The sequence below is a fragment of the Capricornis sumatraensis genome, chromosome X (genome assembly GCF_032405125.1).
Source record: "Capricornis sumatraensis isolate serow.1 chromosome X, serow.2, whole genome shotgun sequence".
Taxonomy (NCBI): domain Eukaryota; kingdom Metazoa; phylum Chordata; class Mammalia; order Artiodactyla; family Bovidae; genus Capricornis; species Capricornis sumatraensis.
The window spans coordinates 15,662,958-15,685,749 of NC_091092.1; the positions used below are offsets into that span (position 1 = coordinate 15,662,958).

General features: G+C 42.4%; 1 protein-coding gene across 1 annotated transcript in view; it reads right to left on the minus strand.

Annotated features, from left to right (window-relative positions):
- The window catches only part of COL4A6 (collagen type IV alpha 6 chain), a 189,400-nt gene extending 170,057 nt beyond the window's left edge, over positions 1–19,343 (minus strand). The window contains exons 1-2 of the mRNA XM_068962536.1: positions 19,275–19,343; positions 18,769–18,852 (exon numbers count right to left, since the gene is read on the minus strand). Coding sequence (XP_068818637.1) covers positions 18,769–18,852; positions 19,275–19,343 — 153 coding nt within the window. The remainder of the gene's footprint in view (positions 1–18,768; positions 18,853–19,274) is intronic.
- Between the last annotated feature and the right edge of the window lie 3,449 nt (positions 19,344–22,792).

The following is a 22,792-nucleotide window of genomic DNA, read 5'->3' on the forward strand; positions in this document are numbered from 1 at the left end:
ACTATATTTGGGCCTTCGACCTCTATCCCACCACGTGGGGTCTGCCAGGACTACTTGATCTCTCAGGCATGTTGGACCCAACCAGACACTGTACCACTCCTGGCTATGCTCAATATCTTCAAGTCAAGTTTTGCTTTTTGATGACAATAGGGAATCAGTGTAGTTTCTTAAAGAGGGAAATGCTATGACTGCTGTGAGGAAAGCAGAGATTTAACGCTAAAGGGGATCTTTATGCTTTTAGTTGATTAAACTGGCAAGAATTTGCAGGAACTATTTAACTTGATTGGTATATTGCCTGGCAAACTATCATTCATTTCCTTGCATAATACATGCTTTAAAAAAAGAGATTAAAGAGATTCCAGGCCATATATCTTGACAGGTACTCTATAATTCCCTATTCTACCCATTTGCTGAAGTCACCAAAATAACTACCACCATTTACTGAGTATGTACTTTATTTCAAGGGCTTCCCAGGTGGCGTGAGTGGTAAAGAACCTGGCTGCCAGGTTCTCTTACGCTGGAGACATAAGAGACACGGGTTCGATCCCTGGGTAGGGAAGATCCCCTGGAGGAAGGCAAGGCAACTCACTCCAGTATTCTTGCCTGGAGAAACCCATGGACAGAGGAGCCTGGCGGACTACAGCCCATAAGGTCGCAGAGTCAGATACTCCTGAAGCGACTTAGCATTCATGCACTGTTTCAAGGCATTGCATTGTACATTTGGAATGTATATGTCATTCAGCTTGCATAGTCCTGTGATGTGTGTACTACTATTATTATTATTTTTGTCCATGCCACATAGCAGGTTGGATCTTAGCTCCCTGACCAGGGGTCAAACCCATGCTTCCTGCATTGGAGGTCTTAACCACTGGACTTCCAGGGAAGTCCTGAGTGTACTATTATTATTTGCATTTTATAGCTGAGGAAACTGGGGCTCACAGGGGTGAACTGCCCAGAGTAACATATTTAGCATGGGGAAACCAGAACTTAAAATCTAAGCTTGATGCCAAAAGTTATGTTCATATCACTGTCCTAAATGATGGCTTATGTTTGTGTGCTCAATCATTCAGTCATGTCAAACTCTTTGTCACCCCATGGACTGTAGCCTGCTAAGCTTTTCTGTCTGTAGGATTTTCCAGGCAAGAATAGTAGAATAGGTTGCATTTCCTCCTCCAGGGGATCTTCTTGACTCAGGGATTTAACCCACGTCTCTTGAGTCTCTTGATTTGGCAGGCTGATTATTTACCATTGAGACACCTGGGAAATTCTGTTAAACAAAGTAGACCTAAGAGAGTTAACAGGGACTTCTCTGGAGGTCCAGTGGTTAAGACTCTGTGCTTCCAAAGCAGGAGGCATGGGTTCCATTCTTGTTTGGGGAACTAAGATCCTACATGTTGTATGGCGTGGGGAAGGTGGGAGTAAGAGGGTAAAACAAGTTGGTTTTATAAGTCTTTAAGACCTTCAATGCAAATTCAGATCACTAGTTGAGAAGAGATTTTGACAGGGGAACTGTGTGTTGTATATTCGGATGTATATGAAGGCAGTGTGGGGGGAGGAAGGTGGTTGCTAGGGATACCAAAGCCATCAATTCCATGAGAGATAAAGGAGAGGAGGGCAAGAAGTGGAAGAGAAAAACAAGAAAGTTACAATTTTTCCCTTTGGTGTCCCTGTTAGTGGAGCCTATAATGCACTATGGTACAAATAAAGGACCAGCAAGGGGATAGAAAGAGGTACGGGTTTGTGGCCCAGAGAGATTAGCCTTTGACTCTCAGCTCCACTACTCACATGCTGTGGGAACTTGGCAAAAAACTTAACCTCTCTAAATCTTTGTTTCCCTATCTGTAAAATGGGGTTTAAAAGAAATACCTACTCCCCAAGGCTACTGTGAAAATTAACTGAGACAGGGTGATGAAATGTAAATGTAATTAGAGTGGTGATGGTTGGGCAACCATCCATGATATTTATAACTCATTGAAAATATTAAATGAGATGACATATATAAAATACCCAGCACAATGCCTGGCACAGAGTAAACATGTTTTAAAAGGTAATAACTACTATTATCTCATTGTTACATGTTATTTTTGTGATGACAATGATTAAAAAGATGACAATCATTTTCTCTGATAGCTCTGAGAGCAATTCCTATATCTTAGGAAAAATATGTCTCTGTGAGCACATTAGTCAAGATGAGGAGATGAATGGGTGGTTTCTGGATACATTTAGATCACAGATGGGATTACTAGGCTAGGAGCTCATTTGGCATCTATAGGAGACTCAGGGGACTTGGGGCAGCTGGGTCATCTTTCCAGAGTGAATCACAACCCTCACCCACCCACCATGGGCTCTATCAACACTTCTTTCAAGAGCCTGGCTATCTGTGGACCCAGATGGATATTGGAGGATCTTTGACAAATAATAGTAGAACTTCTGAAAGTCGCCAACAGCCCAGTCAGTTGGAAAATCATGGTGGCTTTTATGTCACTTGTGTATTTATTAAGTGCCTATAGGAACCCTTAAAAAACAAGACTGTTCAAAAAAGTTTAGAAAATTTTCAAACAGTTAATTTTTAGAAGATCTTTGAGTTGATGGCAAGTTCAAACTCAAAGAAAATAAGTGCTGATTTGAAAATAAAGTTGTATTAATATAATCCCTTTTGAAGTCAAAGGTTTGGGTTTCGTGGATTAAAAAAAATCTGGTCAGTTGATGTAAACCAGGTTACAACTTTTCTCTGCACCTGGGCAGGTCCCATCCGGAAAAGTTCAGATAGGCTAACCCATCTGTAAAGCACATCGGTTACTGCATATGAGCTATAATGCAAGTGAGCAGGAGTGTAGGTTTTGGATGGTCAGGGACTGAAAACATATGGGTTTTATTTAATAGTATCTCTTAGGGTCCAATGTGTGGGCATTCTGTCTGGAGTAGATGGTGAAGGAAAGAAAGGAACAGCTAGCCATTACTTACTGCCACAATTGGCAGTAGTTAATAGCATGAATATTATAAAAACGAGACATTCTATTTTTAATGGAAAAAAGAATCTTGGTTCAAATAGACTATTTGGTTATTATCTCATTTTCACTCAAAATGCTGCCAAATTATGTTATTAGAATGATCAGTAACACCTAATAGATGTTTTGAGCATTCACAAGTTTTCTAATATAATTTGGATTGTGTACTTTTCCTAACAATGATCCCTAAGTGTACAAATTTTCAGGCTAATATAAATGCCACTTGCAGATTTGTACAGATGCTAATAGGAGTTGATTAGGGTACAAAGTTGCTCAAAGTTCAAGACGACTGAAAATGAAGTTCAACCAGTACTATGAGTCAAGTGAATTTATTTTGCTTACTCTGTCAAACCCAACAGATAAGCCCTGTTCATGCTAACATTTGGCTACAGTCCTGCTTCTCCCCCATACCTGGGAGGGAAAGAATTGAGATGATTAATGGATGAGAACTGCTACTCCCTACCTTTTATGATCCCATCATTTATGAAGAGGGGAGTAGACGTGGCTTAAGTGTGACTCCCTTTGGATGCCTATGAGACTCTAGCCATCCACCCCACCCCCAATCAAGCTCTTTCAAACCTATTTCTCTTCTAACGCCCTGCTCTAGGCTCATGCCTTCATCAGCTACTCTCATCCATAGCAAACTGTTTTCTGGATATAGATATCCAAGTTTGGATATATACTCTTCTTTATTGAATAAAGCTCCATATAAGAAAAGATCAAGATAAGCTAAATGTTAATCCATGCTCACAAGGCTCATAGCCCAGGAAGGGAGAATGATAATAATAGCAAAAATATCAGTGGTAATAACTGCAGTAGTACTGGTAACGGGGGCCATTTATTACGTGCTTGATGCGCACTCAGTAGTTTATATACATGATCTCATTTAATCCTTACAATAAATAGTATTCATTAATTCATTCATTCAACAAAACAAAACAAATCAGACCAAGTCCCTTTCCTGTTGGAGCAAAGCTTTCTACATCAAGGTAGGTGGAGAATCAAAGGAGTGCTGTCTTGGAAGCCAAGCAAAGAAAGTTTTTCAAGAAAGAAAGGGTGAAAGCCATTTCAAATGCTGGTGGCAGGTCAAGTAAGACAAAGACTGAGACATGAGTGTTGCAATTAACAAAGTGGATGTCATTGGTGACCTTTATAAGATAGGAGCAAAGGCAAGGAAGCCTGATTACAGTGGATTTGAGAGAGAATGTCAAAAGTGGAGATCTTGAGTATAAACAACTATTTCAAAGAGTTATGCTGTAAGGAGAATAGAGGTATGCACCGATAACTATAAGAGAAGGTGGAGTTAAGGGACAGTTTGAGGAACTAACAGCTAATAATTAGTAGAGCACTTTGTGTCGGGCACTACACTAATTGTTTTTATACATTTTAGTCTATTTAATTATTATAACAACCTTGTGGGATAGTCACTATTACTCCAGGTCACAGATGAAGAAACTGAAGCTCAGGATAATTACTTGCCTAACACAGGGTTTCTTTTTTTTTCCACGTTATGAACTTTTTTAAATTTTTTGAATTTTTATTTAGTATTATTATTATTTTTTATTTTACAATATTGTATTGGTTTTGCCAGGGTTTCTTTGACATTATTGACCTGTTGTGTCAGATAATTCCATGTTGTAGGGGACTGTCCTGTGCAACATAGGATGTTTACCAGCTTCTCGGTTCTCTATCGACTAGATGCCAGTAGCACCCCACCAATTATGGCAACCCAAGATGTTTCCATACCTGGCCAAATGTTCCTTGGTTGGTGAGACTGCCCCTGGTTGAGAACCACAGGGTAAACCTTACATATCTAGTACATAATAGAGCCAGATCTTAAAAGATGGGCTTTTAAAAGATCTGGCTCTAAAACCTGTGCTCTCAACCACTGTAATTTCTTGTACTACCAAGATGGAAAATTTTCCCACCCCTGTTCTGAGTACCTGTGGATCCCTGGGCAGTGGGAAAAATATCTGGTCACTGGGGTGAAGGCATACCTGCTCACAAGTTCCATGGTTCAGGATTGCAGCTCAGATAGTCTCTCTCTCTCTCTCTCTCTCTCTCTCTCTCACACACACACACACACACACACACACACACACACACACACACACACACCTGGCCTTCATAATCAAGGAAAACTTCCTAGAGTTTGCGTCTCTTCCTCACTCTGGACCCCCATACATAAGATTAAATGGTTGGACTGCAGGATTCCTGAGGCGCTTCTGGCTCTGCATCCTGGAGTCTAAGGGTCCCCCATTTTTTCATGAGAGGGCCTTTTTTTGCAAGGGGTCAGACAAGGGATCTTTGAGGACTTTCAGTTTGGAAGCTGGTCCAAAGTTCCCAGGTTGTGTTTGTTTTCCTGTTTGCTTCTTCCCAACTGGATTCTCCCATTGGTAAATGCCGGCGGCCACTGGATTTGGGCCGTGAATGCGGTGGGGTGGTGGGTCAGTGGTTCAAGGCTGCCCTGGGCCGCCCTCTCTGGCTGCGGAGGCAATTCTGTGTCTCCTGCCAGAGACACCATCTCCTCCGGGCCAGGCCAGCCTCCTCCCCTCGGAGGCAGCCTTGTGAACCGACCCCAGAGGTCCCCTTGGAGAGCCACCAGGCCCCTGGGGCTGGCTGGGTGTGGGAGTGGGCACTGGGCTGGGTGTGGGAGCGGGCACTGGGCTGGGTGGGCCCCGAGGAGCAGGAACTTCTGGAAACTGTGTGAAGAGCCAGTGCCAAGCCCCCAGGATATCAAGTTCCTCCGGGATAGCTGGGCATAAGGGAGATCCCGTGGGGGCTGGTCAAATTGTGGGTCTGGGCACTGTTTGTCGTTAGGCTGTAAATGAGCCTGTGGGGAAGGAGGGGGCCACACTGCATGCCCTGCTTCCTCTGAGGGACCTGGGAGGCCTTCAAGCCTGGCTCCTCATTTCACACAGGGTGAGATGGAGGAGACAGGCTTCCATCCTGCTCTTAGAGCTAGAGCTAGGTTTGGACTTGATTTGGTAGGTAAAATTCAAAGAGAGGTTCATTTTTCTTACTCTGGTGCCAGTCACTGGAGGCTTGGGCCCAGGTGCCAGTACTGGATTTTATGAGTTCATTAAACTCTGTCGCATGCCTCAAAAACCAGCCCGCTGTTAGGCATGGTGGGACTCCCGGTATTTTTGTGCTGCTGAGCCGCTTTGAGTCTGTGTTTCTAAGGGTGTGTACCCTCGGGGTTTCTGAGGATCAATATTAATATCTATGTGGATCTACAGGTTTAGGTAGATTTCTAAATTCATGGAGTGTCTAAGTGGGTTTTAAGAATAATAAATATTGCTCTATATGAACATGTGTGGCTTTTCTATGTGTGTTCAGTTAATCATTCTTCAAGTGAATTGCAAAGGCTGTGTTTAACCCCTGGCTCCCTTCCCTTCCTGAGCTTTGTGAAGTTTAAGGCTCTGTTCTTACAGCACAGGGGCCCTGTCTGGGGTGCCTGTTTAGACCTGTCTCTTCCTTTTGTTTGCTTTCTTTTTGTCTCTCTCTGGGGAAATCTGGCTCCTGAAACCTGGTTACCCCTCATTCCATTCTGGGCCCCACAGCCTGTTTCTCCCCAGCTCCCTGGTTTGCTCATAGCTTTACTGGCATTCCCCCAGCAACATATGAAGGGGGCTGCAACCACTGACTGGTGTCAGATCCAAGAGGAACCCAACTAAAGCAGTGGAATGCCAAGTCGCTCCAATTACTTGAACTAGCAAAGACATGTACAGGGACAGAGACCATGGTTTCTTTGATATGGCTCAGAACCAAACATATACATTAATCTTCCTGGGGTCTAAAGGAATGAGCATTTTTTCCTTTGGCTTTTCAAAAATTAAGGAGTAAAACTTAACCGTCCAAAAACTGTAAAAGCTGTCATTTGACTGTAAGCAAAATCAAGTGCTAAGTCCACAGAGCCTGCTAACGTCCCAACTGGTAATCAGGATAAGGGCACCATTCGAAGGCTTTCTGTAGATTTCTCTGCTGACCAAGCTTTAAGATCTGTTTTCTATGAACCAACGACTTCTTTATTTCATGATTCCTCAAATACTACCATTCACTCATAACTACCACGATGAAATGTATCAAGTAGGAAACAGAAGCTCTTTCAGAACCCACTGAGCTGGCCTTTCTTGCTGGGCATCATAGTAACTGTTGGAGCCTTTAGCATCTGACAAAGAAGCATCATACGGTCGTTTCTGTGATCAAAATAGGATCATTTCAGAGCTGCTGATCCCACTTGGTTTGGGGATGAGTTTTCTCAGTTGGAAATAGCAGGGACTAATCAATGGAGATACTGGTTTCCAAGGAGTGAGATGAATGTGGTGAAAAGGAACTAGTACCATCTTTCAGTTAATTAAAAAGATAAAAAGGTGATGTGTGTGTGTGCGTGTGCAAAGTCGCTTCAATTGTGTCTGACTCTTCGTGACCCCATGGACTGTAGCCCACAGGTTCCTCAGTCCATGGGATTCTCCAGGCAAGAGTACTGGAATGGGTTGCTGTGCCCTACCTGGGAAGCCCCAAAGGTGAAGGTGATACTTTCACCTAAAAATGAAGATAAGCCTTTGTCATCAAATACACCTTGAATGTGTATGTGTCTCTGTGTGGGTATTCAAGGTTGCAGAGAATCATTTAAAGATAGAATCTCAGCAGCAGAAAATGCAAAGTTTCCATTCTGTTGTGCTAGGGGATTTGTGACATGCCTCATAAGCTCTAAAAGTAGATAGCATTCTATCTGCCTATCGTGTCTCTAACTCTAAGCCATTCTGCACAGCCCCCACCACATTCATCTTCCTAAAGAAACATTTTTGTCATGATAATTTAAAAAAAGAGTTTGTTTAAATTCATTCCAGTCCATACCAATACCTCCTTCTGAGGACTTGTGTTCTGCCATTCAGACTTTCAATCAGATCGTGTAATGCTGTATAATTAAGGGCTGTTGCTGTTGCTAGCAGGTGTGTGTGTGTGTGTGTGTGTGTGTGTGTGTGTGTGTATAGTCTCCTTAAGTCTGGTACTTGTAATATGTCTATATTCTCCAGAGTGTTTCCTTAAAAGTTTGTCTAGTGGGCTTGAACCTGATGCAACACAAAGAGAAAAATAAAACATAGAACATAGCCTAGGACCTCTACCTCTGTAAGTAAAGGTGGTCATTAAATAATTGGCCATCTGCTTTATTTGTTAAAATAAACGCTTTTTTGAAAAGATGACAGCAAGGCAAATTTCTGCAAAGCAATGCACATTTTTTCCCATCGACTTCTATAGATTAGGAGAGATGCCATGCAATTAATTTTCTTAAACATTCTTGGAAGACTTCCATTAATGCAAGTTTTCTCAGAACAGACACCATATTATTTCCTTGACGTATAGTTGGTTGTTTCATCCATACACATTTCTAACTTCATTGCAGAGAATTTCTATACAGTGAGTGGCCTACATAAAGGGACAGACCTGTTTCAGAGCTGTAAAAATTGATGTAATGCCTCAGAAGACTTGTAATCACAGATGAAAACCAGGCTTTCCTTATGCATGGGTTTCAGTTCTTGTAACTTTTAAAAGACTGAGATACTAGGAAAACATTTTAAAACTCAGACAAGGATATAAACAGATGCTATACATGCGGTCAGGGGTTATTTCTCACAAGGTGGGGGCAGGATGATAGATTTATGGTCTACATTTCTTTGGCAGATCTTCTCCACTACAAGTATTCTACCATTCATAACAATCTGACCATGATGAGCTCAGCTGATTACGGCCATGAAATTAAGAGGACATCTGACATGGTAGAAAGAACACCAAGCAGAGGGGATAGAATAATTGATTCAAATCTCTGCTATGCTACTCGCAAGGGACCTTGGGAAAGTCTCTTCACCTCTCTGAAATGGCTTCTTCCAAAAGTCTTCATGTTTAAAAAGAGGGAAAGAGCATTCATGTGCATGCTGGGAAAGCCTTTTATAAACTATGATGTTCCACTGGGGGCTTGGATCCAGTCTCCCAGGTTTGAGATTTTATGATCTTAAAATTTCTCTGCTGTCTCACTTCTCCCAACTCCTGACATCCCCATTTCTTTATTTTCTATACAATTGTTAAGGTGAGGCTCTAAAGTTGGTTATATGGCTGTCTTCCTGTTTGCATGCTTTGCAGTTAAAAAAATATAGCATGCTTTATATGTGTACACTCTATATTATTAGTAATTATATGAATTATATACATGTCCTATTCTGCATATATGTATATATGTACACAATATATATTATGAAACAAGCACAATAAACAGAAAATGAGATAAAGATGAAATATATGGTATGTCAAATGTCTTATTAATTGTGATGGCTTCATTATATCATTAGCTAATATTTCAAGGCACCATATGGGCTTAGGGCAAGATCTTTCATTACTGACAATGAGCATAAATCCATATTTCATGTAGTCTTTTTGATTAGCCCTGAATTACATTTTTGCTGGCTTCTTGTCACATATGATTAGGTTGTCATGGGTTTTCCCTCACAGTGAGGCTGATGGAAAAATTCATTCGAGGAGTAAGAGAAACGTGAGTGCTGCCTTTTTCATGTTCTTACATTATTGGCATTACCTTCAATACATGGCTTATTTGCAGGAATCTTCTTAAGTCACTTGCCCATTTTGTGAGGGCCAATGTAGTTAGACAGTATAATCCAGAAATCCGCTTAACTGGACCCAAGGAGATAGCAGTATCTCTGGTATACATTCAGGAAAAAAAAGTAAGGGGCCCAGGGTCAACCCTTCCACCTGTGGGCTCCCATTCTTCCCTCAGAATACCTTACAAAGCATATGTAACAGAGGGTACCAGCAGCAATATGTGTATTACATATTTGAAAGGCTGAATAGTGTGATAATAATAGCTAATATTTAGATAGCTCTCAGTGTACTACATACTGTTTTAAGCACTTTACATAAATTAAATCATTTAAATCCAAATGTTAGTTTCTTTCTGGACATTTTCAATTTAAATAGAAATAGAAGTCATAATATTTTCTTTTATGCTGATTGTACAGTGGACTGATTGTGTCAACCTCCTCTTCCCTCACCCCCACCAATTCTGGAGACCACTGATCCACAAGTTGAGATTTAGAATCTCTGGAGAAGTGCAACTCCTCTGTAAAGTACATCTCAGCCTCTCTTTCCCATCTCTTGCTACTATCATGCCTGCTCCAAGAGAAGAAAAAACTGGGACTGGCAACACAGGAAGCAAGCCCAGGCCACCGAAAGCAGAGGGAAGTAACTGAGGTCAGGAGGCCATGGTAGGGAAAATGAGAACGAGTGATGCAGAGCTAGCGATGCTAGAGCCAGAGGGAGGGAAGCCAGGAAGAAGAAAGAAGCAAGTTAGAGATCAGAAAAAAGCAAGAAGAGGAGAGAGGATTACAGTAGGTCCATTACATATGAACCTTCATGTTGTGAACTTTCAAAAATGCAAACGTGCAATACATCAACACCAGGTGTAAGTGAAATTGCAGCTTGCCCTCCATCTCTACTGCTGGCATCCTTCAGCTCTACCATCTCCCACCTCCTCTCCCTCCTCCACTCAGTAACTCTTCTTACCTGTTCACTTGATGCCGGCCCCCAGTATGCCAGCTGTTGTACTGTTCTACTGTACTTCTCAAAGTACTGTACTGTAGGATTAAAAATTTTTTCTTTATCTTTATGTTTACCTGTTTTTCGTGTATTATTTGGGTGAAAAGTATAATTAGCCTATGACAGTACAGCACCACTTAGCCAATTGTATTTGAGTACCTAGGTTAACTCTGTTGGACGTATGAACAAATTGGACTTACCATGCACTCTTGGAATGCAACTTGCTTGTGTGTAGGGGACTTTCTGTATGTGGCTGGGGAGGGAAGAGGAAGGCAGACTCCAGGAGGAGAAACCATGTCGCACATCGGTGGGTGAGATGCTCACCCATGTCTTGATATCCAGTGTCTCTGATATATGGCTGAACAGGGCAGCACAAGGAAACTGAGAAGTCCCTGAAGATTTGTGCACACCGCTCCTCCCCAGGTATTCAGGATAAGCTTGCCTCCTCTTATCAGAGAAGCCTAGCAACAGATTCAAGCAATGCAAAGATACAGCCATGCTTAACATAAGGAGTGGGTCTCTAAAGCTAGACTTGCAAACTGGCCAGACAGGGAAGATATCGGGAGCGGGGGGAGGTTGTGGCAAGGCGACATCCCTGTGAGTCTCTTCATATCACACCAGCCAGATGGCCGAGGAGGAGAGCACAGCGCATTCCTGCAGGGGAGCAACTTCAGCTGTTAGGCGCTTCCAGCATCGGAAGTAAAAAGCCATGGCAAGTGATTTCCGTCTGAGGCAGCTGCCAAGACACCCCTCCAGAAGGTGAAACACTGTCAAACATGGCCCTCCATATCTCACTGCAACACTAGAAAGTGCGATAAGACACTTTAGGGGCAAGGAACTCTCACGGTATGGTAACACAGGGTCTGACTTGGGTCATCAGAGCAGGTAAGTTCTTTGAGATCACCCCGCCCAAACCCCTCACTTTATTGATGGTTAAACTGGGACCCTGAGAGGGGGAAGCACCAGCTTAATGTCATCCAGTTGGCAGAGCTCAGGCCTGGCACTGTTTATGGGTATCTAAGGCAGTGCCCTTGACTCCACAGCTGTGCATTTATCTCCTCCTCCAGCTCCTTGGCTCCTCTCTAACAGAAGCCTCCCTCACTAGTACAGATAATATATTCCATAAATCCCATACTGTCCCTGTGTGATCAAAGAGAGGATTAAGATAACCACAAACATCTGCTGGTCTGCGACTGCATCTTGACTCAGGGCAGAGACACTGACTTTTAACATTATCATCAATTATCCTTGACCTAAATAACTATATTTAAAATACACAGGGATCTTTGTTTTTTTTTTTAACCTCCCCCCCCTACCTTTAAACACCCTGTGGCTACTTCCCTGCACAGATACTTTCCCGTTATCCCCACAAGGAAGAGCAAGGGCAACTGAAGACCATCGACACTGCATAAGGCTACGAGGCTGTAAGCAAAAGGTTTGGTGGAGAGAAGGGTGGTGGAAAGCAATGCCAAAAAGAAAGTGTGCAATTATCTTTTACTCACAATTATTCATGAAGAGGTCCTTACCTTGGAAAAAGAATGAGTTCTGGTAGTTAAACAACAGCATTTTGCCAAGTTTCTGGCATTGCTAGACACAGAGAAAGAAGCAATCAGGCAGAAGAAGCAGTCAAGATCAAAAACCCAGAGGAGTTAGGTAGAGCAGAATCCCAAAGCAGGCTATGGGAACCAGAGTGTGGGAAGGAGCTGCAATTCTTACAGTGAACAGGACTGAGAAGAGCTATGGAAATGACTGCCCTGGCTCCCTGCCTTCTTTTAGCAGAATGGATTCCTCCCTAGAAGAGACTCTCATCTACTTCATAGCAACTTAAGAGCTAATTCAGATGAGCAAGGCTGGAACCATACCCAAACAAATTGGCTGGTTGGTTGGTCAGACCTTTGTGAAACAGTTTGTAAGCGCCTACTGCCCCTGTAGAGTCTAAGGACACCAAGTCTTTGCCCTTAAGGAGTTCATAAAGATAATGGAGAGCAGACAAATCATTAGATTGCTGTAATTCAGGATGAGAAGAGTGGATAACTGTTTATCATGGAGAGCTTCTCAGGAGGTGAAGTCTGTGTTCAGTTTCAAAGGATGGGCAGATAGAAGCAAGTCAGCAGAGAAAAGACAGAGCTAGCGGAAGCACAGACAAAGGAGAATGACATGTAAAGGGAGTGGCAGGTCTAAAACCTGGAGCACATTAAATAACAGCAGGTACTGTGAGCTGTAAATAGTCCATTTTTGTGTATGGTTTTGTCTTGTGTCTTTTTCTGAAGAGGGAGGCTCCTTGTGATGAAGGAGAATGCTGAAGAGAAGTCAAGGGCCTGCCATGGAGGCCTTGATAAGCCTGCTAGAGTTAAGATTTTATTGTGAGATCTATGGGGAGCCATTGAGAGATTTTCAGCAAGATTTTCGTGATCATATTTATGTTTTAGAAAGATGATGACAGCAGAGTAGCAAATGGATGGGAAACAGTGGGACTGGAGGATGGGAGAGCAGTCTGGAGACCATTATGGGAGCTCAGGCAAGAAACTATACAGCTCTGGATTGAAGAAATAGGTATGGAGAAACGTGGGTGGATTTTCTGACCTTGATTTAGAAAGATAAATAGATGGGATTTGATGATGAAATGGAGGTGATAGTGGGGGAAAGAAAAAGAAGTTAAGAATGGTTCTGGGATTTCCAGCTTGAGCAATGGAGTGCTTGGTGGGGCCATGCACTGAGATGGGGAAGAAATAGGTAGGACTTAGGAAATATCATGTCTGGTGGAAGTTAGTGGTTGAATTCTGTGTGATACATGTTTATGGTTCCAGTGAAACTCTAAGCAGAGATATCCAGCAAGAAATTGACAGTGCTGACCTGAAGCTATGGAGAAAGGTCTGAGCTAGAGCTAGAGACTGAATATCTATCATTGTATGGGTGGTAGCTGAAATCCTTGGAGAAGGGAATGGCAACCCATTCCAGTATTCTGGCCTGGAGAATCCCCATGGACAGAGGAGCCTGGTGGGCTACAGTCCGTGGGGTCGCAAAGAGTCAGACACGACTGAGTGACTAACACTTTCACTTTTCCTGGGAGAGAGCTACAGTGAGAAGAGAAGTAGGATGAGGGTAGAACCCTGGGGAGTTCCAGTTGGAATAGGGAAGAACTGGGAGAGCAAAGCATGATGACATCCAAGGGCACAGAGTGTTTCAGGAAAGAAGGAGGTGTCTCGTGCAGCAGAGAAATCAAAGAAGATAAGAATGAAAAGCGTCCATTGTTTTTGGCAACAGGCGGGTTAGTGGTGACCAGTGTGAGCAGTGAGGCCAGCCTGCACAGGGATGAGGAGTCAGTGGGCAATGAAGGCAAGATGCCTGAGCACAGGTAACTGGAACAAGGTCTGGCCACCCCAGGAGGTCATGTGCATGAATTGCTGTCGCTTTGGACCCACAGAGGTTAAGGACCACAGTGTCTGTTGTAATAGTGAGTCGGGGCACGGGTGTGGGGGAGGGCACCCAGAGAGAAGGGAAAGATGTGCACAGCAATGCCCTGATTCAGGGAAAAAAAAAAAAAGAAACAGCCTCTCGGTAGCCATGGCACCAGTCAGCTGACACAGGGAACGCCAGCTGTTTGCAGGAGGAGAGTAAATTTAAGGGCTGGTGGTGAATGCATCTGAGCTCTGGAATTCATGGGAAACACACTTCGTGCCAAAGAAGCAGCATGATGCAAGCCAGAGATAAAGAATTAAGAAACCTGGGCTGTTTCACGTGAAACTCAGGCTAGCCGCATCAGCTCTCTAGCCAGGACACAGCTTCCTGCCCAAAAAAGAGGGGCCAACAGCCCTTATCTGGGGGCATCCAAACATTTCCCATGGTTTGAGATTTTCTGCAATAATGCACAAATAAGTAGGAGCTCTCCACTCTGTACGCAAACACCAGAACACTGTTTAAATGGAAAATTCTGAAATGTTAGTAAGGAATAGTAGGCTTAGAACAAAACCAGCAGTCCTGTCTGCTCCCAACTCAGAAAACACACTGATGGAGTATAATGCAGGGACAGCTTTCAAATCCAGGAGGGAAAAACGGGCAAGGGATGGAAATGTCAACCTACAATGATTTGATCAATCCAATGGCAGAAGAAAAAAAAAATATAACTCAAAAGAATGTTTCTTTCATATCATATGACATCCCTTATATGTGGGATCTAAAAAGAAATGATACAAATGAACTCACAAAACAGAAAGAGACTCACAGACTTACAGATGAGCTTATGGTTGCTTGGGAGAAGGGATAGTATGGGAGTTTGGGATGGACACATACACAGTGCTATATTTAAAATGGATAACCAACAAGGACCTACTGAACAGCACAGGGAAGTCTGCTCAATGTTATGTGGCAGCCTGGATGGGAAGGGAGTTTGGGGGAGAATGGATACATGTATATGTATGGCTGAGTCCCTTTGCTGTCCACCTGAAACTATCACAACATTGTTAATCGGCTCCATACCAATACAAAATAAAAAGTTTTTAAAAAATAAAATATGGAAAAAAAAGAATGTTTCTTCCAGATAAAAACATGAAAGAAAGCTGGAAGACAAAGATTAAATCCAAATTTAAATGTCCAGGGGAGATGGGGAGAACATCTTTATGTAACATTACCAGGCATGTCATTTTTAACTTTGCCATTTTCGGGACCTCCATGGTGGTCCAGTGGTTAAGACTCTGCGCTTCCACAACAGGGGGCATGGGTTTGATTTTTGGTCAAGGAACTAAGATCCTGCACAGCCAAAAAGAAAAAAAAAAAAGTTGCCATTCTCCTAAAGTAGGCTGATTTAGCCACCGACAGGCTAGTGACCTTGGACAAGTCACTTAACAGCTTATTTGTTGCATATAGATTATGATACAGACCCTGAGAAAAAGATGCATTGGAAAGTACAAAGTGGTGCAGAAATGTTGGGCAAGGACTTTTTACAGGTAGGGCATACCTTCAAGAAATCAGTTTGAGATGACTTAAGTCCCAAAGAGTTGGATCCTAGTCGCACAGGAGTGCTAGGTGTTGTGTAAATGTCTTAGTCAGTTCAAGAGGCCTTTGGCAAAGAAAAAATACACGCTGCCCAGCAAGCTATGTGCTTAATGTCTCCCCAAGGCAGGAGGCAGGCCCGCCAAGGGCTGTGGCATATCACAGAGATGACCCAACATTCCGTTCCACTCCCAACCCACAGAGCTTGAGAGGAACAGCTTGAAATCCAAATGAGGCCCTCTTCTTGGCTAAGAAAAACAGTCTCAAATCTTTCTGACATCTGCACAAAAGGGGTACTGAGGGGCTGCCCTGCAAGGTCAACGGTTCTGGGGCCAGTTTAAACAATCCTGCTTGGCCCTGGGAACGCAGGAGGGTAGGGAGGATGAGTAAAAAGACCTGGCTGCTCTGGCAGCTTCAAGCACCCACGTGCTCTGGATCGGCCCCACGCGCGCTGGCCTCTTGGTCTCCTTGGGAAATAGGACATCCATGCTCTTGACTCAAGAAATACAGTTTGGTTTGGTTCACGAACCTCGGCAAACATTCCCAGAAACTTCAGGCTTTCACAAATAAACTTTTAGGAACATATTTGACTGTGTGGATATCGAGTGTTTTAAATATTGAAGAAAAAAATCTATGCGATGATATTCTATTTTTCTCCGTCCCACGCCCCTTCAACCACTCATGTTTTCAAAGGAAAAGCCAGATTAGGGGCCCAGATGTTTGGAATCCAGATGAGAGTTCCTCACAGAGGAAATCCACTGCCTTCCATCTTCAAAGATCAAAATCTCAGCCAGGGGTGAAACAATGAGGTCATCATAAGCATGCTCGCCTGGTGTAGGACTGACCTCTGTTCAGAATATACAGAATTTCTACTTTTAAATTCTCCCCAACCCCACAAACAGTTCAGAACTATTTTTCAGTTTCTCAGGGTTCGAGCAACTTCCTACCCCCCACAATCCATCAGGAAATGGCCTTCTGTGTCAAACTTCAAATCTCATCTGCTTCTACTTGAGCCATTTTTATTTGCTGTATCTTTGCAGGGGTAAAATAAATCCATAAGAATCACCCCTTAGGAAAATAGGGAGAGGATATGTCCAGAAAATTCACATAAGAGATACAAACATGCAATGAATATGTGAAAAGATGCTTAAGCTTTCATATAGTCTAGGAATTGGAATGATTTTCACCCATATTAGCAAAAATGTCAAGTGCTGGCAAGGGTACAGAAACTTGGGCACTCTTGAACAACAATGCTGATGGGAGTGTAAATAAATTAGAATAGATAATCTGTAGGGTACTTGTAGCTTTGAAAATTTAAAATGCTCATTGCCCTTATATCTAGTAATTCTGATCCTTTGTATCTATATTAAAAATGAGTACAATGAGGCCTGTTCATGGATTTCCACTGCAGCACTTTTAAACTAGCAGAAATTTGGAAACAATAAGTGTTCACCAAAAGGGTAATGGCTAGATTAAACTGTGGGGTAGAGGGAAAAGATCTTAAGGACATATCATTTGACCAAACAAACAAGGCACAGAATATACACACACCGTTATATTTTGGAGAAAAACAGAAAATGAAACTATTGAGTTAGCCAAAAAATTCATTCCAGTTTTTCCACAAGATCATATAGGAAAACTTGAATGAACTTTTTGGCCAACCCAATATTTTTATACATATTCATACATATCTTTGATCACACATAGGAAAGACCAGAAAGACAACTGTGGGACTGCGAGAACATCAAGGGAGATGTTTGCTTTGTCTGTGTTGCTTGCTGTTGTTTAAGAACTTATTCACGTATTTGTTGTAGAATTACTATTTTTTTCCAAAGTGTTCCCTGATTGTAGATCAGAGGCAAGAACGTGGGCCTTCGTGGCTAGAGTGAACAAGACTTCCCTGGGAGACAGCAGTGGGTAAAGTAAATAGGCAAGAAATCAAAAGACCCAGGTAATAGTCTGAATCTGTCATCAATTTGCTGTGTGACCCTGGGAAGTTGTCTTCCTTCTCAGAGTCTATTTCCTCTATACAAACTGTGGTTAAGATGAGAAGCTCATGAAGATATCTTTCCTTTCTGATATTTTATGATTCTCTAAGTCTGTGCCTTTAATATACAATAGGTCTGGCCCGTTTTGATTTAGAGATGGCTTTTTTATACTTTTCCTTCAAATTCTGGCAGAGTTTGACATTTCACTTTCCTGCAAATGGAAGATAATGAAAGAGGAGGTGGAGCGGTCACTCTGTTCTCTGTTCAGCTGTTTTTGAGGGTTTGGTTGACCTATTAATGCTACCTTTCTTTGACAATGTAAGCTGTTAGGCTTGTTTGAGTGTGATGAAAGTACAGATACAATGCTGGAAGTCAGAAGATCTGAATTCTACAGGGTGGCCATAAATTCAGAAAATGTATTAATAGATTGGATTTTATTGTTTTATAGATTGAAGCCCCTTAAATCCTTTGGCTGAGTTATACTGAAGATGTGGGTTTTTTCAGTGGGTATCAAAAATACAAGTCATCCAGGGCAATACATCACATATGCATAGAGGATTGATAGAAATGCTGTGTCAAGGCACTGTGTTCATTGCAATCTGCACAACAGTTTGAACTAGGAATGGCTATTAAAGGACAATGTATTGAATAAATTACATAATGTAATGAAACATGTTCCATGCTTTAACATAATAGCTATAAATCATTCTTTATGTATAGTCACCTCTATCTTTAGACTTTATGGCTCCCCTATACCCTTGATTTTGGATGAATCATATCCCTAGTCTGGAGATAACAATCCAACCACTTGTTCCCCAGAGTGGTAGGGAAGGACCAAGTGGATATAAATGAGCTTTGGAAATTTACATGTATCTAAAACATATCATAATATGCACAACCTAATTGCCTTTTGGAAACACTCCAGATGAAACCTGGAGGAAACCTTGGCTTTGAGTCAATGAAAGAAACCTCTTCCCGGTCCCTCAGAGACTGACCGATCTAGTTCTGTCTATCATTAGTTCGCAAAGCTCCTTCCAGCTGGTCCTCATCACTTTGCTTGCTCCGTGAGGTCACGAGAGTAAAGTCTAAGCAGTTTAATTCTAAAGAAAACATACACACTTCAGAAATCGGCTCCTGTGACTATTTGTCTTTCGACAATGAAAGCAGCAACTTACTCTGGCTCCTTTCTCAGGAGAGCACTTACAGCCCCCACTGCAGTCTTGGCCCCCACATGGCTTCCCATAGGGCTTCTTCTCTCCCTATTAAAAAGAAAATAGAAAAAAGTTAGTGCACCATGTGAAGCAAGAAGCAATGCTGCCCAGGGAACATAATCCGCAGCCACACTCCTACTAACCAAATAAATCAGAGCAGCTTAATCATCTCATTTGATGGTGTCATGAGTCACATGAAATAAAAAGTCATCTTAAGCAAGCACCCTTTTAGGTCACGTCTAAGCCTCACTAAGGCTTCCCAGCTGGCTGAGTGGTAAAGAATCCTTCTGCCAATGCAGGAGATGTGGGTTCAATTCCTGGGTTGGGAAGATCCCCTGGAGAAGGAGATTGGTACCCACTCACTCTGGTATTCTTGCCTGGAAAATTCCATGGATGGAGGAGCCTGGTGGGCTACAGTCCATGGGGTTGCAAAGAGATGGACATGACTTAGCAATCAAACCACAACATACCTCACTAAAGAGCCAGTTTGATACCTGGTTGGGGAACTGTGACTTAAACACTCGCTCATCGGTAGACATTCTAGTCATAAAATACAAGAGCATTTCTCTATATGGGGCTGGAAATAGACTCTAGACATACCCTGTGTCCCACTGGACATCTGTCCTTGCACTCATTGAGAAAGAAGTAGCTGTAAGCAGAGAATTTGAGAGAAATTCAATTGCCAGCAATGTAATGATAGATGAAAATGCCCACCCTGCACTCTGCCCTCAGAATTGTTTTCTTCAGGCCCCACTTTCAGCACAGCATTCAAACCTTACAGTGACACCCCTGGGCCCAGTTAGTCAGATCCAAGTTCCTGAGGTGATATTGTACAGTAGCCCCCCAAACTCTCCAACTTTCTTTTTCCTTCTTTGCTTTATGATGATAACGATTCCTAGCTGGATTTCTACAAGCCCCCACCCACTACATGACCCGCCAGGTGCTGACCCTCTCTGATTTCTTCTCCTCTGCTCTCTCCCTGGCTCACTCTGCTTCAGTCACACTGGTATTCAATCTATTCACCTGTTCTGCCTCAGGGCCTTTGCCCCAGCTGTCACTTCTGCCTGGAATGCTCTTCCCAGAGATGTTTTTGATAGCTGGCCACTTTTTGTCACCCAAGTCTCAGTTCAACTGTCTGTTCTCAGAGAGTCCTTTCCTTGCCACTCAACCCCAAGTGGCCCCTAGTTACTTCCAATCATACCACAATGCTACCTTTCAACATTAAACATTCTGTCTCCCCCCATTAGAACGTAAGCTCTGTGTAAGTAGGGACCCTATCTGTGCTGTCCAGCATTGCATTTCCAATGTGACAAATGTTTGATAACCTCATGGAGCTGGAATTTGAACACAGGTCTGGCTGACTCCAATGCCTTGATCTTAATCTTTATGTCTTAGTTTTTCTAAGTTTTCTGTCTCAGTTGAAAGACCCCAAAATCAGGAAACTGCCATTCTGACCCTATCCACCTTGGGGAAAAAGCAAAACATAAATTCTAACTATTATCTGAAATAAGAACTTTATCTCTGGGATGGATTTAGTATCATCCAACTTTTTTTTGTTTGTTTAATGTTGGCTGTTTGTTTTTTTCAAAAGAGAAAGGCATATTTATGAGCCAGCTTCACACTTAATCATTCTTGCCTCTTTGTGCTGTGAGCCTTTTCCTGCTTCCCAGGGAGCACTGTGAATTTCTCAGATGGTCTCTTATCTCTTTAGACATTCCCGCAACCCTTTATCACCACAACACCTCGGTAATAAGGTAGTGATGGCAGAGCTATGACAAAATATTGCTATTTTAGATTCCAAACACCTTCCTGATATGAGATATTTTATCTCTCTCCTATGCCTTTGACATGGTAAGTGCTATTGTACACTTTCCAGTTTGCCCTCCACTTTATGGTATACAGGACAAGCAAGTTTTCATAAGGGTGAGATCAAGAGGTGCCGTGGGAGGCAGAAACTGCAGGCTGGGATGGAATAGAGAACAGGGAGACAGCAGCATTGAACTGAATCCTCGCTGATGCTGTGCTCCCTTTGTCTAATGTTGAGTTAATTTCTTGGGATAATGGATCATTTCTATTGGCTTTTCCATATAGTTCTATATTTTCCAAGTAGTCTTCAATGAACACACATAATTAGTAAGAAGAAAATAGAACCAGTATGTAACCAGATGATACATTCATCACTTTCAAGGGAGTGGACTCAATAGGCATTGCCAAAGTTGAAGTGCTATCTGTTTGTAGCTATGGCCTAATTTCAAACATTGCCCTTTATGTGTCCCATAACATTTGTCTACTATGGACCCAAAGTTTTCAGATCTCTAGTATGGAGCAAGGAGGCTGGAGGCAAGGGAGCTGGACAAGACAGTGGGGGAAAATCCCAATAACAGAGCTGAACAAAAATGTAAGGAGCAGAAGCTAAGGTTTCTTAGGAACTTGGCAGAACAAGGAGGCAAAAACACCCAGCTGACAGACAGGAAGCCATCACTGTCTTCTGTCAATGAGGAAAGTAACCAGAGAAGCCCCACTGGCCACAAGGCAACTTCCTGTAATGCTGGCCCTGGCAGTTCCCGCAGGAGTCTTCAGTTACATTGAGGGGTGGAGGGAATAAAAGGAGTGGCTTCCAGGGAACATGGCAAGACCAAGCACAGCGGAAGTCTCTGCCCTATCCTGGCTTGTCTGTGGACATGCTAACCCCTGCTAAACCGCGCTACATCACTGGTGTCATTCCCATCGTGGAATGCTCTCTCCCTCTCTTAAAATCCAACCACTTCTTACAGCCACAGAAAATTAGAACCGGAAAGGCCCTGAGAGATCACTGAAGACACTGGTTCTTAATTCTATCAGACCAGCACATCATTATTTATTTATTTATTATTACATTTTTAACTAGAGGATAATTCCTTTACAACATTGTGATGGTTTCTGCCATCCACCAACATGAATTGGCCATAGGTATATATAGGTCCCCTCTGTCTTAAAACCACCTGCCTCCCCATCCCACCCCTCTAGGTCGTTACAGAGCTGTAGCTTTGGGTCCTCTGTGTCATACAGCAAATTCCCACTGGCTATCTATTTTCCATATGGTAATGTATGTGTTTCATGCTATTCTCTCAAATTATCATGCCCTCTCCTTCTCCCACACAGTCCAAAAGTCTGTTCTTTATGCATGGTGTCTCCTGTGCTGCTCTGCAAGTAGGATTATCAGTACTATCTTTCTAGATTCTGTATATGTGCATTAATATATGATATTTGTCTTTCTCTTTCTGCCTTACTTCACTTTCTATAATAGGCTCTAGGTTCATCCACCACACTAGAACTGACTCAGATGTGTTACTTTTTGTAGCTAAGTAATATTCCATTGTACATATGGACCACAACTTCCTTATCTATTCATCCGTTGATGCACATCTAGGTTGCTTCCAAGTCCTCACGATTGTAAATAGTGCTGCAATGAACGCAGAGGTACATGTGTCTTTTTCAGTTATGATTTCTTCAGGGTGTATGCCCAGTAGTGGGACTGCTACGTCATATGGTAGTTTTAGTCTTAGTTTCTTAAGGAATCTCCATACTGTTATGCATAGCAGCATACCATTTTTTATTATAAGTATTTATCATTCTTTCTTGATTCATGGAAAGGAAATCATAGGAATAAGTTATAATGAAGATATAAGCAATAATTTGAAAAGCACCTATTATGCCATAATTATATTGCAAAGAAAAAACAAAAGTCGTCTATAAGGCTCAAGAGGGAGGGGATATACATATACATATAGCTGATTCACTTTGTTGAGCAGAAAGTAACACAACATGGTAAAGCAACTGCACTCCAACAAAAAAGTCATTTATAATGAAACAATATGTGTTTTCATATGTAAATGCTCACACATGGCTTTATTAGAAGATGTAAAAAAGTCATCAGAGGCCAACAGCTAGATGCAGAATCATCAGGGATGTTGCCGTCTGCTGAAGCAGAATGATTCTGGAATGTGGT